The sequence below is a fragment of the Furipterus horrens genome, unplaced genomic scaffold (assembly GCF_987537825.1).
Source record: "Furipterus horrens unplaced genomic scaffold, mFurHor1.1.pri manual_scaffold_4, whole genome shotgun sequence".
NCBI lineage: Eukaryota > Metazoa > Chordata > Mammalia > Chiroptera > Furipteridae > Furipterus > Furipterus horrens.
Genome location: NW_028327174.1, coordinates 46666488 through 46681668, shown reverse-complemented (window position 1 = coordinate 46681668; position 15181 = coordinate 46666488). Strand labels below are relative to the sequence as shown.

Below are 15181 nucleotides of genomic sequence, written 5' to 3'. Positions count from 1 at the left end.
GTGCCATTAATCATGCTACATGGCACAGGACAGTCCTAACAAAGAACTACCCAACCTTAAAATGTCAAGAACTCTACGGTTGAAAACTCCTACTCAGGCTGAGAACCCCTGCCTAACTAGAGATGAGCTTCCTAACCAGCAGCTTTCAGCATGTCATAGGCAAGAATCAGAGAGAGCTGAGGATAGCACTGATCCTATGAGTTGGTAGAGTACAAGGAAGTTAGGAGAACTTTTACATATAAACATGTATGTATCAGTATATTTACTTTTCTATTCCATTTTGTCTTTCAATAGAACTTTAAGAAATTGAATTATTTAAAATGTTTTTTATGGAACTTTTGTAAATACATATTACAATGCAGTGTTTTGGATATAATTCTATAGAAATATCTTTAAACTCTGATGAATAATATTCTTTGAAACAATTCAATTCCATTACATTAATTTTATTTTGTGTAGTTTTTCAAATGTAGAAGGATTCATACAACAATACTTCATAGCACATGTAAGTACTGGAATATTTTTCAAAGTTTACAAGATTAGAAATAGAATTATTGCAATGAATGGAACATTTGATATGGAGAGATAATTAAAAATTAATTTGGAGAAGCTTCCGGACTTTTTTTCCTTAAAATTTCCAAGGACAAAGCTAAAAATGTCCCCCTCACCCCATAATAATGTAATATGGTACATAACTGCTCTGCAGGAGCCTCAGAATCTATTTGTATGGATGGAAAGTTAAGGAACTCAATTGGTCTTTGTATAGATTAACATTTTAATTGCTTTCAAACTCTTACATTTTCAATATGTAAGTTGAATGTCGTTATTTAAAATTTACCTCAAAATTTTAAGGCTATGTTAAAAATATGTGCCATCAACCTTGACTATACTTTGTCCTGCTGAGGACTGTATCCTAAATGACCTCACTGTTACGATTCTGGCATGTATGGTGAAAGGATGGGTAGAGAACATTCATGAATATATGAATATGGTCAGCAATGGGGTAGTGGCTTTTCTCGCCTTGCTAGGTTAGGTCCACCCATCTCTCTCCCTCTCCCTCTCTCTCTCTTTCTCAATCTCTCTCTCTCTCTCTCTCTCTCTCTCTCTCTGTCTCTCTCTCTGTCTCCCTCTCTCTCTCGCCCATCCACATTTATTTGTCTGTCTGTCTGTCTGTCTCGTCTTTTCTGTGTGGGCAGGCACGCTGGCTCTGTTGCTCTTGCCTCCTGCTGGGTGTTTGTGCTGGAGAATTACAGCCCTGGTCTCCGCGCTGTTTGTCTGGTTGGCTGTTTGGCGAGGGGCGTGGGTCCCCGGAGCTGTCCAGCAGTTCCTGTCTAAGTTCTCCCCAGCCTTCTCTGCTCTGGGGAAGCTCTTCAGCGCCCCGCCCGGGCAGGGAACCTCCCCTCAAGGGCTCCCAGGGCTCCCAGGGCTCCCTGTGTTTGTGGCCGGTCTCCGCCAGTCTCTCCCTTTATCGCCCACCACCACCTTGGGCGTCTAGCGTGCTTTGGCAGCCCTCCTCTGCACCCGCGGAGAGGGAGTCCCCTCTCCAGTTCCCGGGGCTGCGTCGGAGCTCACGCACGATCGTTTGCAGGCTTCCCCTCCTTTGCCTAAAAAGCGGGCGAGCTTATTCTTTTCTAGCCTTGCCTTCTGCGTCTGGGTGGTCCCTTTCTCTCCTTCTGTCTTTCAAGACTCGCTACCGAAAGCAAGGGGTGAGAGCCAAGACCGCCCATCAACTTAGCACCTTGAATTAGATCTTTGGATCCCAAAAGGTGGTTGGTGTTGCTGGACCAGCGAGAGAGGGAAGGAGGAGGGTGGAGGTTGCAGCTACTCCGGGGCTGCCTAGACGGAGCTTGGAGACCAAGGAGCCGTTTTGGGAGAGGGACGCAGAGCGCCCGGCCTCGCCCTCGGCGGTCCCTCCCTTTTCCTCCTCTCCCCGCCTCCCGGGCTGCCCCTCCCTCCTCAGAGGAGCGGTGTCTCCTCCGTGAGTGTGTCTTCTCCGGCGCTCTCTCCATTGTCTCTGTCTTTACAACAGGTTTGGGCACAGGGAAGACGGACGGGTGCGGAGCGCCCCAACCCAGGCTTTCTTGGGTCCACCTCCCTTCTTCAGGGTGTGTGTGCCTTCTGCGGTCTTTATTTGGGCTCCGGGGCAGCCTCCAGGCGAGTCCCACCCTTCCCTCTTGACCCCCCTCCCAGCCTGCCCCGCCGCCTGGGCTCTGGCTCTGCGTGTGGGAATGATGTGCGCACTGGAGGGTCCAAGTTCTTCACGTGCTTGGGGGGGTCCTCCCTTTTCTTTCTTGGGCAATTAAATCGTACTAAACCCACTAATCAGTAAACCCGAGGCAGAGGCAGGAGAGACGAACGCTATTTCCCCATTTGATTCCAAGAACCACTTCAATTTTTATTTTTATTTTTAAAGAGGGAGACGATGGACTGAGCAGATCCACACCATGGAGTCTCGGATCTTACTGAGAACATTTTGTTTGATCTTCGGTCTCGGAGCAGGTGAGTGGCCGCACAGCTGGGGCAGGCGGCGGTGAGGGGACGCCCCGGCCTCGGGGCCACCCCACCTGGCTGGGGACACCTCTTTTTGCCTCCGCCTGAAGTAGGTCTGGAGTGGGAAGCTTGGCAGAGGGGGCGGGTTTGGATTGAATTTTTTTCTGTGCTGGTCTTGGAGATGACAGTGTCTGAGGGCCTTAAGGGAACTTTGCACCCAGAGGGGTTTAAAGTAGGTCACCGAAATGGGACTGGGTGCTCCGCTATTTAAAGCTTGGCTGTTGATCTCAGGTAAGGCTCTCGGTGGCAGAGGAGGGAGTTGCCTCTCTTCCTCAGTTCCCAGTGTTGTTTCCCAGACACGGTTCTTTGCTGCTCTAGAGGAAGAGGCTTGCATTTTGATGGAGGCTTTTCTTTCTTTCCTTCCCCCACCTCCACTCCCACCAGTCTGGGGGCTTGGTGTGGACCCCTCCCTACAGATTGACGTCTTAACAGAGTTAGAACTTGGGGAGTCCACGACCGGAGTGCGCCAGGTCCCTGGGCTGCATAATGGGACGAAAGCCTTTCTCTTTCAAGGTATGAAGAGCTTGCTGAGTCCCCTGTGCGGGTTTAGTTCGGACAACCCCGGGAGGAGGTGCCCTCACCGCTCCGCCGTTTTGCCTCATGGATGACAGTGTCTGAGCTGAGATGTGGAGTGGTCAGTGTAAAATATACACACGTTCCATCTCCTTTTAAATGGCTTGGTCCCCCTCACCCCCTTCTCACTCTGTACTCTTGCCAGTTCTAATGGATAGTGCCTTAATTACCGTGCAGAAACTCCGATGGCAGATGGTAGATTTAAGAGTCTAGGGAACAATGAATTATAACACAAATGCCTCATTTGGGTAAAATTGATTTAGGTAGGTAATAGGATAGATAGCTTAATCTTAGTTAAGATACGGTTCTCTGAAAGTTTAAGGTACAATGGTGCCTGGCTGGGAGGGATTTCCTTATGTGGGCAGCTTTCTGGAAAAATGAATATCTCTCAATAGCTTTATCTGCTGTGTATCACAAACAATATATTTGAGACAAGATTCCTCATTGGAAGATCATATTCTTCTCCATCAATGGCAAGAGATAAGGAATAATATTTCTTAACAATTATTTTGGAAATATTTCAAATGTGTTAATTCAAAAGTATACCTGTATTACTACTAGTTGTATACTTACGATTTGAAAACTTTTTCTTTGATGCCAGGTGTCATTTGCACAGATGTCTACGTTTTAAATTATATTTAAATGTGTTGTATAGTTTGAAGCAAATTCCAGTGCATTCAGCCTTCAACTTTGATTTACAAAATCTTTTGCCAGTTGTTTGGTTTGGGGAAAGATGATGTAATAAGAGTTTCTAAAAGGTAGCTAACCACACACAGAAGGATTAGTTTCACATATGATGAAGTATAGCTGAAGGCAGAAGAGAAATGGAGTTCGGTTGAACATATCTAATGAACTGACTGAATTATCTTTTCCCCACTCCAGCCAGATTTTTCTTTTGTAATTTTGGTACCATGGCTTCAAAAGAAGTGCAACTCATAATGACTAAAGAGTTGGCTATGCAAAATAAAACCACTTCAGCAAATCTGCCACCCAGAAATAGGCAAAAAATAAAACACGAGTGCTTCTGCTGTGGTGTTATTGCCTGATACAGCCAGTAAGTGTCACCATGGACAGTAGTAACACCAGAGCTTATGGTTTGGAGAGGGAGGAAACGGACATGTGTTTCATTTATTTAAAATAACTTTACTCTTATAAAACATTAAAGTGTAGTTTTTTATTTTATTTTGGTGACGGTGAGCTCACTAAGTATTTTTGTGACATATTTATGATAAAATTTTTATTTTATTTTACTCATTTTATTTTTATTACTTAAAGGTTTTTTTTGGGGGGGGTAGTGACTCCTTTAAAAATAATTACCAAATATAATAAAGGAAATAAAGCCAGACTGTCAGAAAAATTAAGAGTAAAATAGATGTATCTTTAGGGTTAAACCTTTGTTTCTTTTTCTTTCTTTTTTCTTTTTTATACCTCTGATATTCAATCCCTGTGAACTGGATAGAAAGTTATTTCAGGATTGCTTATTTATATAACTGGAAAGCATTACAGAAGCTAAAGCTCCTAATAAACAAATGGTGTTCAAGTGCCCTCAAAATTTTCAAAGGTCCTTTAAGTTATATTAGTGTTCTTCATAGCTGCTTCTGAACAGTGTCTGAGCTGTCAGAAATTGAAACCTTCAGGACTGTGCATTTTATGTTCTGATGCTAGACATTTAGGCAATTTTTAGGAAATAGTCTCAAGAGATAAATATCTTTTCATGATTAATTTTTAAAAGAAATGTTTAGTATTAATTTTCATTTAGATTGCCAGTTCTTCAAGTTAGGCATTGTATAGCAAATATATAAATTTCATGATACATATTCTTTGAATCTATAGTAACTACATATCAGTGCACATTGATTAATTGGTTATTTTTGTTTCCTTGTTGGTACCAAGTCCAATATTTAGAGTAGTGATTTTCAACCTTTTTCATCTTGTGGCACACATAAACTAATTACTAAAGTTCTGTGACACACCAAAAATATATTACATTTTGCTGATCTGACAAAAAAAAAAGATATAATTTTGATTCATTCACACCAGATGGCTATCGTTGTGTTGGGTGTTGTCATTCTTTTTTTTCCCGACAATATAAGGTAAAAGAGGTCAGTGCCCCTGAATAGATAGTCAGGTATTGTATGTTCTATAAATTCTTGCAGCAGCACACCATTTGAAAATCTCTGATTTAGAGTAAGTGCCCAACAGATACAGTATATGAGATTTGAAAACATAAAATTTCATTTCTTGACAAATTATGAACCTTATTTCATATAACCAATCAATCAGCAAGTATTTGCTTCCTGCCATGTGATCAGTAGGCATGTATTTCTGATATATTGATTATACTCTAATGATTTCTTTTGTTCTAAGATTTAGGTTATGGAATGGACAACAGGTAGACCCTTGGCCGTGCATCATAGTTACTTTGGAAAGGTCTTTTTCCTGTTATTACAAAGTGGAAACTGTTTTCAAGGAGTCAACTCTGACTCTGTCCTTCTGTTTCACTGCAATTCTGTGGATTTTAGAGAGGTAAAAGCTTTCAGACTCTGCAGATTTTAGGGATTCGATTTATAGTGGATTGTGGGTGATACAGATATTTTTGTATAGTGTGTAAAATGTCATAGTAAGACTAGTAACAAATTACAAAACCAGTGAGATGTTCTCAGATTTTGAATAAACCTATCAGATAAGTTACTTTGAATTGTCAGATATGTTTTAAAGAGGTGGAACAGATTTTGAACCATTGAATTTCTCCTGCAGTAGTATAACCATTTTTTGTCTCTTAGCTTTAAACTAATCTCAGTATATAGTATCCTAATGATTTTTACTTATTTAATATTTCTTCTTTTGTCTCCTTCATTCTTCTCTTTAGCAATTTTAAGATGCTTGCAATCTGTAAATAACTTGTAAATTATTGTGCAATATGAATCTACTATTACTTAATGATTATATTTTATGTATGTATTCAAAGAAAAAATATGTTCACAAGTCTACTCTTATGCCAGTATTTGTAAACAAGAGTGAAATTGGGCATTTGGTGATGGGCCATTGACTTTAGTAGGCAAAGGCAACTGCAGTAAGGAAAGTGAGGTATCAATGAGTATTTGTTTTCAATATGATGGTCAGTGAGTCTATGTGTACTCAGGGGCAATGATGATTGTCAATAGACTAGAATAACACAATAATTAAGGGATAGGTTTAGAAACCAGATTGACCAAAGTGGGATGTCATTAGCTGTTTTTCTATGGTGAAAGTGAAAAAATAACGTTGACTCAGAGGGCAGAATTGAGAGTCCAGAAAGCAGAGCTAAGAACCCAGAGAGTGGAGCCACGATTCACAGAGGATTATTCCCAGATCTTGAAACCAAATACAGTTTTTTTTCTGACTGGTTTTCAAAATTACATGGGTCTGGTGTGTAAGTTTTTTAAGTTCTATTTTCTCTTTTTTCAAATGGCAATGCCTATAACTTATCCTATGACTATCCCACCAATGTATTTTGGGACCAAACTGCTTCTTGAGTTTCATCGATTTACAGAAGGAGAGGAATTGTGCCTTATGATGGATTACACCCAAAGCCTCATTTATACTTTGGGTAGTGAAATTTGCGACTTTTGAATAGATAAGAACTTCAACCAGATTTAAACTTTGGGTTGATATCTAATGGGCTGAGACTTCTGGAGATATGAATAGAGTGATTGTATTTTGCATGTGGAATGGACATGAATTTTGGGGGGTATAAGAACAGACTGTGGTCAGCTGAATAATGGTCCTCTAACTGTCCTCATACTAAATCCTTAGAACCTGTAAATATTTATATTATGAGGCAAAAGGGGATGAAGGTTGCAGAAGAAATTAAGGTTTTCAATCAGCTGATTTTAAATGCTAGAGATTATCCTAGACTATCTGGGTGGGACCCATGTAATCATAGTGTCCTTTAAATATGGAGGAGGGAGGCAGAAGAGTCAGTGTCATTGCGAAGCAATGTGAGAAAGACTCTATTGGTCATTGTTGACTTTGAAATTGGAAGGTGATCATGAGCCAAGGATTGCAAGCAGCCTCTAGAAGCTATAAAAAGCAAGAAAACAGATTTTCTCCTAGAACGTCCAGGAGGGACATAGCCATGCAATCACCTAGATTTTAGCCCAATGAAATTCATTTTGGACATCTGACCTCCAGTACTGCAAGATAATAAATTTATGTTGATTTAGCCATTAAGTTTGTGGTGATTCATTATAGAGCAATAGACAACTAACATATATGTTGAACATTAATATTCATTTGTTTTGTAACTGAATTAAACTTCTTTTTGAGCCCTCTCTCAACAATTTGTGAGAGTGTATATTTGTAGAGTGGTTGGAAACTTGAACTAGCCAGTTAAAATTATCCTTGTTATTTGAAGCTTACAATGGTTTCTTACATATGAAGTAGTGTCTTCATACTAAATTCTGAGTCTTTAAGGGATTCTCATCATCATTTAACTACAAGCTGATACTGAGAACAACTAGAGTATAAACAAGTCCTTGTCTTTTTGATTGTATTACTTTAAAAAAAAAATACAAACTTTCTCTGCCAAAAGGTTAATGCAGAGATAGAAGGGGAAAAATTAGAAAGCGTGGAAGCAATCTTGGCGGGCTTTGGCAAGTAGTAACTTAAAATGTTATGGCTGAAGTGCACCATGAGTGCACCATGATTACAGCTGAAGTGAAGGGCCTTTGCCTTTCTTGGGCTTACCTTCTCCCACCTCCTCAGCTCATTCTATTCATGCTGGTCCCAGAACCCATTCTGGCAGACATCTGTTCTTTTTCCCAGTATTGTTATTATTTGTCCATAATTTAATACATGCTAGGTGATAACTTAGGTATCAGACATTAAGGCATTACAGTGTGTTATTACCTGTTGATTTCACTTTAATTTATCAGATATTTATTGTACTGCTTCTGTGTGTGAGGATGGGACACACAGTATAACAGTGGAAGGAAGATGTCTACATAAATTATTAGGGGAGATAGAACAATAACCACAATTTGGGATATTATCTTAAAGAGTGAAACTACAAACTATCAAAATCACATGTCCTAGTCTATATATGACAAAATGTAGGCAATTATTTATCTATGAGCTAACTATAAAAAGAAATAAGGTAAAATCAAGTGCTGGGTATTTTTGTTTTGTTTGTTTCTGCAAAAATGTCTGAGAATGCTCTCTTAACTCTTCAATGTGAAATCATTCTGTTTTGAGGAATTTATAATTCTTGGTAAATTTTTAATTTTTCATATTTAAATTTTATGTACCTGTGTCAGATTGTTATGTTAGCTTTTCTGTGTTTCATTTGAGCACTTCTCTTACAATGATTTTATTGGCCCCATGAAAATTTTCATTTTTTGCTGGATTTCAATTTAAAATTGACATTGAAGAGATAGATGCCAGTTTATGTAGAGACTCATTTAATAAGCAAATAGTTGGTTAGTGGGTATTTTTTTCATGGTGACTTTTGCTTCACTACATAAAATCATATTCATTGAAACTCTACTATTGGTTGCTGTAATTAAGAAGAATTAAGGAGGAAGCTGATGAGAGGAAAAAAAGTGGTGCATGACTCTTCCCTTTCTCATATGGCCAGCTGCCAGAACAGATGTACATGGACAGATGTACCCTAAGTTGTTCTTGATGGCACCTCTGCTAACAGTCTTTGTTCTGGGGAAGGTATGGGGAAGCCCAGCAACCTGTGTCTCTCCCTACAAAGGTCACTCTCTACAGGTGTAGGCAAAGGGAAAAATGATGGCGGTAATTAAGTTCATATTGATGTGCAGGAATAGTTAGGACTTCAGAATGAGACTTCTTATCTCCTTTGCTCACGAGTTGTGTGAACTTGATCTTGTTACTGATGTCCACTTCAGCTGAGGTAATAACAGTACTAGTTCTTAGGGTTGATGTGTAGATTACGTGAGTGAAACTTCCTAACATTTACTAAACATTTAATATATTTTAAATTATATTTTATTCACTATGCTATTAGTTATCCTGTTTTTTCTCCCTTTGCCTCACCTCCACCCAACATGTGTATAAGTTCTTTGGCTACTCCATTTCCTATACTGTACTTTACATCCCCATGGCTATTCTGTAACTTCCTATTTGTACTTCTTAATCCCCTCACCTCTTCACCCATTCCACCACACCCCTATGCCATCTGGCAAACATCAAAATGCTGTCTGTATTCATGATTCTGTCTTGTTCCTCTTGTTTCCTTAGCTTGTTTCTTAGATTCAACTGTTGATAAATTTGTATTTTTTGCCATTTTATTGTTCATAGTTTTGATCTTTTTCTTAAATAAATCCCTTTAACATTTCATATAATAATGGTTTGGTGATGATTAACTCTTTTATTTTCTTGTCTGGGAAGCTCTTTATCTGACCTTCAATTCTAAATGATAACTTTGCTGGGTAGAGCAATCTTGGCTGTAGGTCCCTGATTTTCCTGACTTTAAATATTTATTGCCAATCCCTTCTAGCCTGCAAACTTCCTTTTGAGAAATTAGCTGACAGTCTTATGGGAACTGCCCTGTAGGTAACAAACATCTTTTCTCTTGCTGCTTTTAAGATTCTCTCTTTATCTTTTGCATTTTAATTATGATGTGTCTTGGTGTGGGCCTCTTTGCATTCATTGTGTTCTGGACTCTATGCATTCTGGACTTGCAGGTTTATTTCCTTCACCAAATTAGGGAAGTTTTCTTTAATTATTATTATTTTTTCAAACAGATTTCAAATTTCTTGCTCTTTCTCTTCTCCTTCTGGCATCCCTATGATGTGAATAATGCACTTCTTGAAGTTATCCCATAGGCCGCTTATACGATTCTCATTTTTTTTGGATTCTTTTTTCTTTTTGTTGCTCTGATTGATTGTTTTTGGGTTCCTTATGTTCCATATCATCGATTTGATTCTTGGCTTCACCCACTCTACTGTTGTTTCACTGTAAATTGTTCTTTATTTTAATCAGCCTGTCCTTCATTTTTGACTGGTTCTTTTTTATGCTGCTGAGGTTCTCACTAAATTCCTTGAGCAACCTTATAAACAATGTTTTGAACTCTGAATCTGATAGATTGCTTATCACTACTTCATTTAGCTCTTTTTCTGGAATTTTGATCTATTCTTTCATTGGGGCTATGTTTCTTTGTCTCCTCATTCTGGCAGCCTCCCTGTGTTTGTTTCTATGTATCAGGTAGAGCTTCTTTGACTCTGTGTCTTGGTAGCATGGCCTAATGTAGTAGGAGTCCTATAGGGTCCAGTGGCACAGCCTCCACTATCTCTGAAGCTGGATACTCAAGGTGCACCCTTTGTGTGGGCTGAGTACACCCTCCTCTTGTAGTTGAGCCTTGATTGCTGTTGGGAGATAAGTGGGAAGGATTTTCCCAGGCCAGTCAGCTGGAAGGACTGGCTGTGACCACTGACCACCAATCCCTGCCCTTCATGGAGTATCAGCTGTGCAGGGGCAGGGTGGTGGTGCTCTTACATGGTCTGTAGCTGTCCACTGGCTATGCTGGCTCTGGGGTTTCCCAGGTGGTGCAGACCAAGGTCAGCCCCTACTTGTGTTTTTCCAGGGGCCACCCTGCCTGAGCTATAAAGCAATCTGAGATGCCTGCTACTTGTGCTAGGCTTGGAGATTCCCACATGAAGCCAAGCTGTGAATCTAATCTGCCTGCTGGTAGTGCTGGGCCTAGAGCTCACTGAGGCCAGCTGTTGCTTATTTGATAGGATTTAGAAAGTTGTGAAGCATGAGCCAAGACCAGCCATTCATATGGAAAAGAAGCTTGGGTGGGCTGATAAGTTGGGTGTGACAGAGTTCTGGGGATTTCCAAGGTGGGTCATATAGTGTTAGCCAGGTTGATGGAATTTCAGGTACCCCCCAGCTTGGCTGCTCTGTTGGGGGAGGGTTTAGAAAAGGGACAATGGCCTCATTTCCTCTTGATGCCAGACACTTCAGTTTCTCCCTATATACTACCGCTGCCTTTCCAAGCTGCTGTTCCAGTGCTGGAGCTCAGAAGGGGTGAATCTGAGTAAGTCCACGTGTGGATTCTATAAGAGGAACTCTTTGGGGCTCCAGCGGTTTCTTCCACTGACTCAATCCCCACTGGTTTTTCCAGCCAGAAGTTGTGGCGACTTATCTTCCTGGCACTGGAACCCTGGGCTGGGAAGCCTGGTGGTGGGGTTGGGACTCCTCACTCTGAAGATATCCCTCCTGAATTTTTATTAGCTCATTCTGCATCTGTGTCGCTCCTACCAGTCTGGATGGATGTGGTTTCTTTAATTACGTGGTTGTCAGACTTCCATTCAACATGATTTCTGGTGGTTCTGAATGATGGTTGTTCTATATTTTCATTGTAATTTTGACGTGGTTGTGCGAAGAAGTGAGCCATGTCTGCCTACACTGCCATCTTGACCAGAAGTTCCAATATATTTTAAATATAGTTTTTATTCTGGAATTAGCTTAGCACCAGGTTATGCTTGCTTGGATTTTTTTAGGGGTCCCTGGTAGAAATGCTGGATTTTGTGGAGGAGCTAAGGTAAGGCAACTTGCATGAAGGGAGGACAGATGAAGGTAAAGTGGAGTGAGGGAGAAACTGGCTTGAAGCATCTTCTGTTCTATTTTTGCTGTTTTGGTTTTGTTGCAGAGAAGAGGATATGGGGGTTTGGGTGGAGAAGGGTGAGAATGAATGAAACATTTTGGAGAGGAAGGAGTGTAATGTGCCCCGGTTACTGTTTCAGAAGTGAGGAGGAGCATAGAGAAAACCAACAAAAGAAAATTACGAGTGTAACTCCTCTATAGTTCCCCCAACCTATTACTTTTCAAGCATATTAAAAATTTAGTGTCGGTTTTGAGTATATGTGATTATGGGGAGAAATGTTAGAATTTTTTTAAAGGATTTTTATTTATTTTTAGAGAGAGCGGAAGGGAGGGAGAAAGAGAGAGAAACATTGATTGGTTATACCTGTCCCATCTGGGGACTGAACCTGTAACCCAGGGATGTGCCCTGACTGGGAATTGAACTGGCAACTCTTTGCTTTGCAGGACAACACCCAACCAATTGAGCCACACTGGTCAGGGAGAAATGTTAAAAATTTTGAGCAATAAACAACACAGTTTTACTTGTCTGGACAATTGTGGAATTCCTTGGTAAGGTAGCTGGTGGTGGAAGACAAGATTTCAGGGAAACCTGCATGTGGATTAGGGGCCGGTGTAATGTCAACAGAACTGCTGAGGTGGTCCTTTGGACCCTTTGTGAATTGGGCTCACTTTCCTTACATTTCTAACTACTTCTTTTGTTCCTTCTCTTGAATATCATGGTGGCATTATTGTTTATTTCTGTAGTTCAATGTCCCTCTGTCAATTTTCATTCTAGTGACACCTGGGACATGGGTCTTTAAGTGGCTTAACTCCCTGCAGTTACCTTCTCTGGGTTTATCTTCCTGAGTCTTTTTCCTGATGAAATTTTTCGTGTCGTTCAGGACTCAGCTAAGATGTCACTTGGCCTACAAATATTTCCTTTGTTGAAATTATTGTTTCTTCCACTGTTCCTTCTTAGCGTCCTCTATTAAAACAACCACCTCAATGTATTATAGCTAGTTTTTTATATAAAAACTGACCACGTTTTCTTGCTGCTACTTCTCTGGTCTGAGCCACCACCCTCTTTCATCTGGATGACTGCAGTAGCCTCCGGAGCAGGCTTCCTGCTTATATTCATGCTTCCCTGCAGTCTATATTCAACATAGTTGCCAAAATCCTTTTAAAATATAATACACATGGAGTCACTGCTTTGTCCCAAACATTCACTGGTTTCCTATTTCACTCAAAATAAAGGTACTTATTATGCCTTACAAAGGCCTATATGAACACTCCCACCCTCCCTCCATTATTTTTCTGGCCTAATCTGGCCTTGCTCCCTTGCTCACGTTGCTTTAACTCCACTGGCATCTTTGCAATTCCTCAGACAGGCAAGATACTTTCCTGCCTCAGGGCCTTTGCACTTTTTGCTCTTTTTGGAATGCTTTTTTCCCAGATATATGTATGTTTTCCTCCTTTGTTTAAATGTTTGCTGAAATATTAATTTTTTAATGAAGACTCTTTTGACCACTGAGTAAAATTTCAACTTGTCTTCCACACCAGAATTATTCTTGATACCCCTTATTCTGATCTGTTAGTTTCCATAATATTTATCATTTAACATGCCTACTGATAAATTTATTATTTATCAAATAAATTCACTTATTTATTATTTGAATTGTTTATTGTCTCTCCCCTGCTAGAAAGTAAGCTTCCTAAGGGCAAGGATTTCTTTTTTTTTGAATGTTTTATTCACTTATATGTAACCCAAGTGTCTAGCAGGTAGTAAGAACTCCATGAATATTTGTCACATGAATATACTTGTCTTGCTGACTGGATTGTGATCTCCTTGAGGCTTGGGACTCTGCCTTGTTCTTTCTTGTTGCCTCCTGGCCTATCATGGTGAATATTTGTGGCACTGAATTGAGTCCATTTATTCACGGGCAATCTGATTTTATTTTGGTGACATTATTATAGTTTATATTTATGTAACTTTAACAAAGGCAGAGAGCTCTTCTTCTAAATCAGAATACCTACTTTTTTCTGTAGTCGTAAGAAGAATTAAGAGGATTGAGAGGCATGAGGGAAAGGTAGTTCTGAATTATTCTGAGAGGGCTCCTCTCCACCCAAGATGAAGTGTGCCAGAGGCAAGAGCAGCATGTTAAAGAGCCTGGATATCTGAACACTTCTCAACAAGAAGAGTTTAAAGTTTTGAAGTATTGTGAATTCAGCATTTAGCAGAGATACTCATATTCATATGGAAGTACTGAGAAACATTTTAAGGGCCAGTAAGGATGAATCTGGATTATTTATGCTATGCTACTTCTCCACAATGCAAATAAAGGAGACAAACGAGTGGGTCCAGAGGGCAGCAACCAGGGAGCTGAAAACTTTGGAAACCATGTCAGATGAGGGATGGTTGATAGAGCTTGGAATTTTTAGCCTGGAGAATAAATGACAGCAGAGATGTGACCATTTTTAAAAAGATATTGGGAGGACAGTCATATATAGGAGGACTTAGATTTATTTTGTATTGTTCTAAGGCATGATTCCCCATTGTCAACCTGATCATCAGTTGTTTATTGACTGCCTAGTTAAAAGCACTCCCTGGCCCTCCTAAACTAACCAAATCAGAATTTCTGAGGGGTGAATTCTAGGAATCTATATGTTGAAAAATTTTCCTGTAATTCTGGTGTTGACCAAGTTTGTGAACCATTGTCTGGAGCTCAGCTTGTCCAATAGGTACTAGCAATGTGTGGCTAATGAGTACTTGAAATGTGCCTAGTACAAATTGAGATGTGATATAAGGACAAAAAATATATATGGAATTTTGAAGACAGTATAAAAAAGTAAAATATTAATATTTTTATGTTGATTGTGTGTTGAAATAATATTTTGGATATAGTCAAATATATATTATTAGAATTAAAATAATCTGTTTCTTTTGTTTTTTTAATGTGGCTGGTAGAAACTTAAAATTACTTCTGTGACTCACATCTGTGTCTCCCAAACTATTACTGGACAGCACTGATGTAGAGGCCAAAACTGGGATCTATAAAGAAAGTTAGGAAGAGGTAAATTTTGAGTCAGTGTCAGAAAAACACTTTTAACAAATAAAGTTTTTCAAAATTAAGTGGCTTACTTTAAGTAATATCTGTACTGTTCATCCATCCATCCATCCATCCATCCAATAATCCATCCATCCATCCAATAAATATGCTTCTAATAATATTCAAATAGAGATAAATTGATCTTATTTTAGGGAAAATGTTTCAATGGGTTGAGGATGGGGATTAGACTGAATGATTTATAAGGTCACTTTAGCTCAAAGTGAAAGTAAATTTTTTTCCTTTCAATTAATTTTTCTTTTTATTGTAACCTCTGATGTCCAGAGCACCTCCTTTTTCATCTATCTGACAATCCTTAATATTCTCTTCAAAACATTATATAAAAAGCAATTTGGAAT

At 39.6% G+C, this 15181-nt stretch overlaps 1 protein-coding gene across 2 annotated transcripts in view; it reads left to right on the top strand.

The window, feature by feature from the left end:
• Positions 1–2013: 2013 nt before the first annotated feature.
• Positions 2014–15181, top strand: part of NELL2 (neural EGFL like 2) — a 286177-nt gene continuing 273009 nt past the window's right edge. The window contains exons 1-3 of one of the 2 annotated variants that reach the window (XM_090273037.1): positions 2014–2029; positions 2414–2499; positions 2935–3063. In XM_090273037.1, coding sequence (XP_090129163.1) covers positions 2445–2499; positions 2935–3063 — 184 coding nt within the window. In that variant the 5' untranslated portion in view covers positions 2014–2029; positions 2414–2444. The other variant, XM_090273036.1, reaches the window with a different exon arrangement.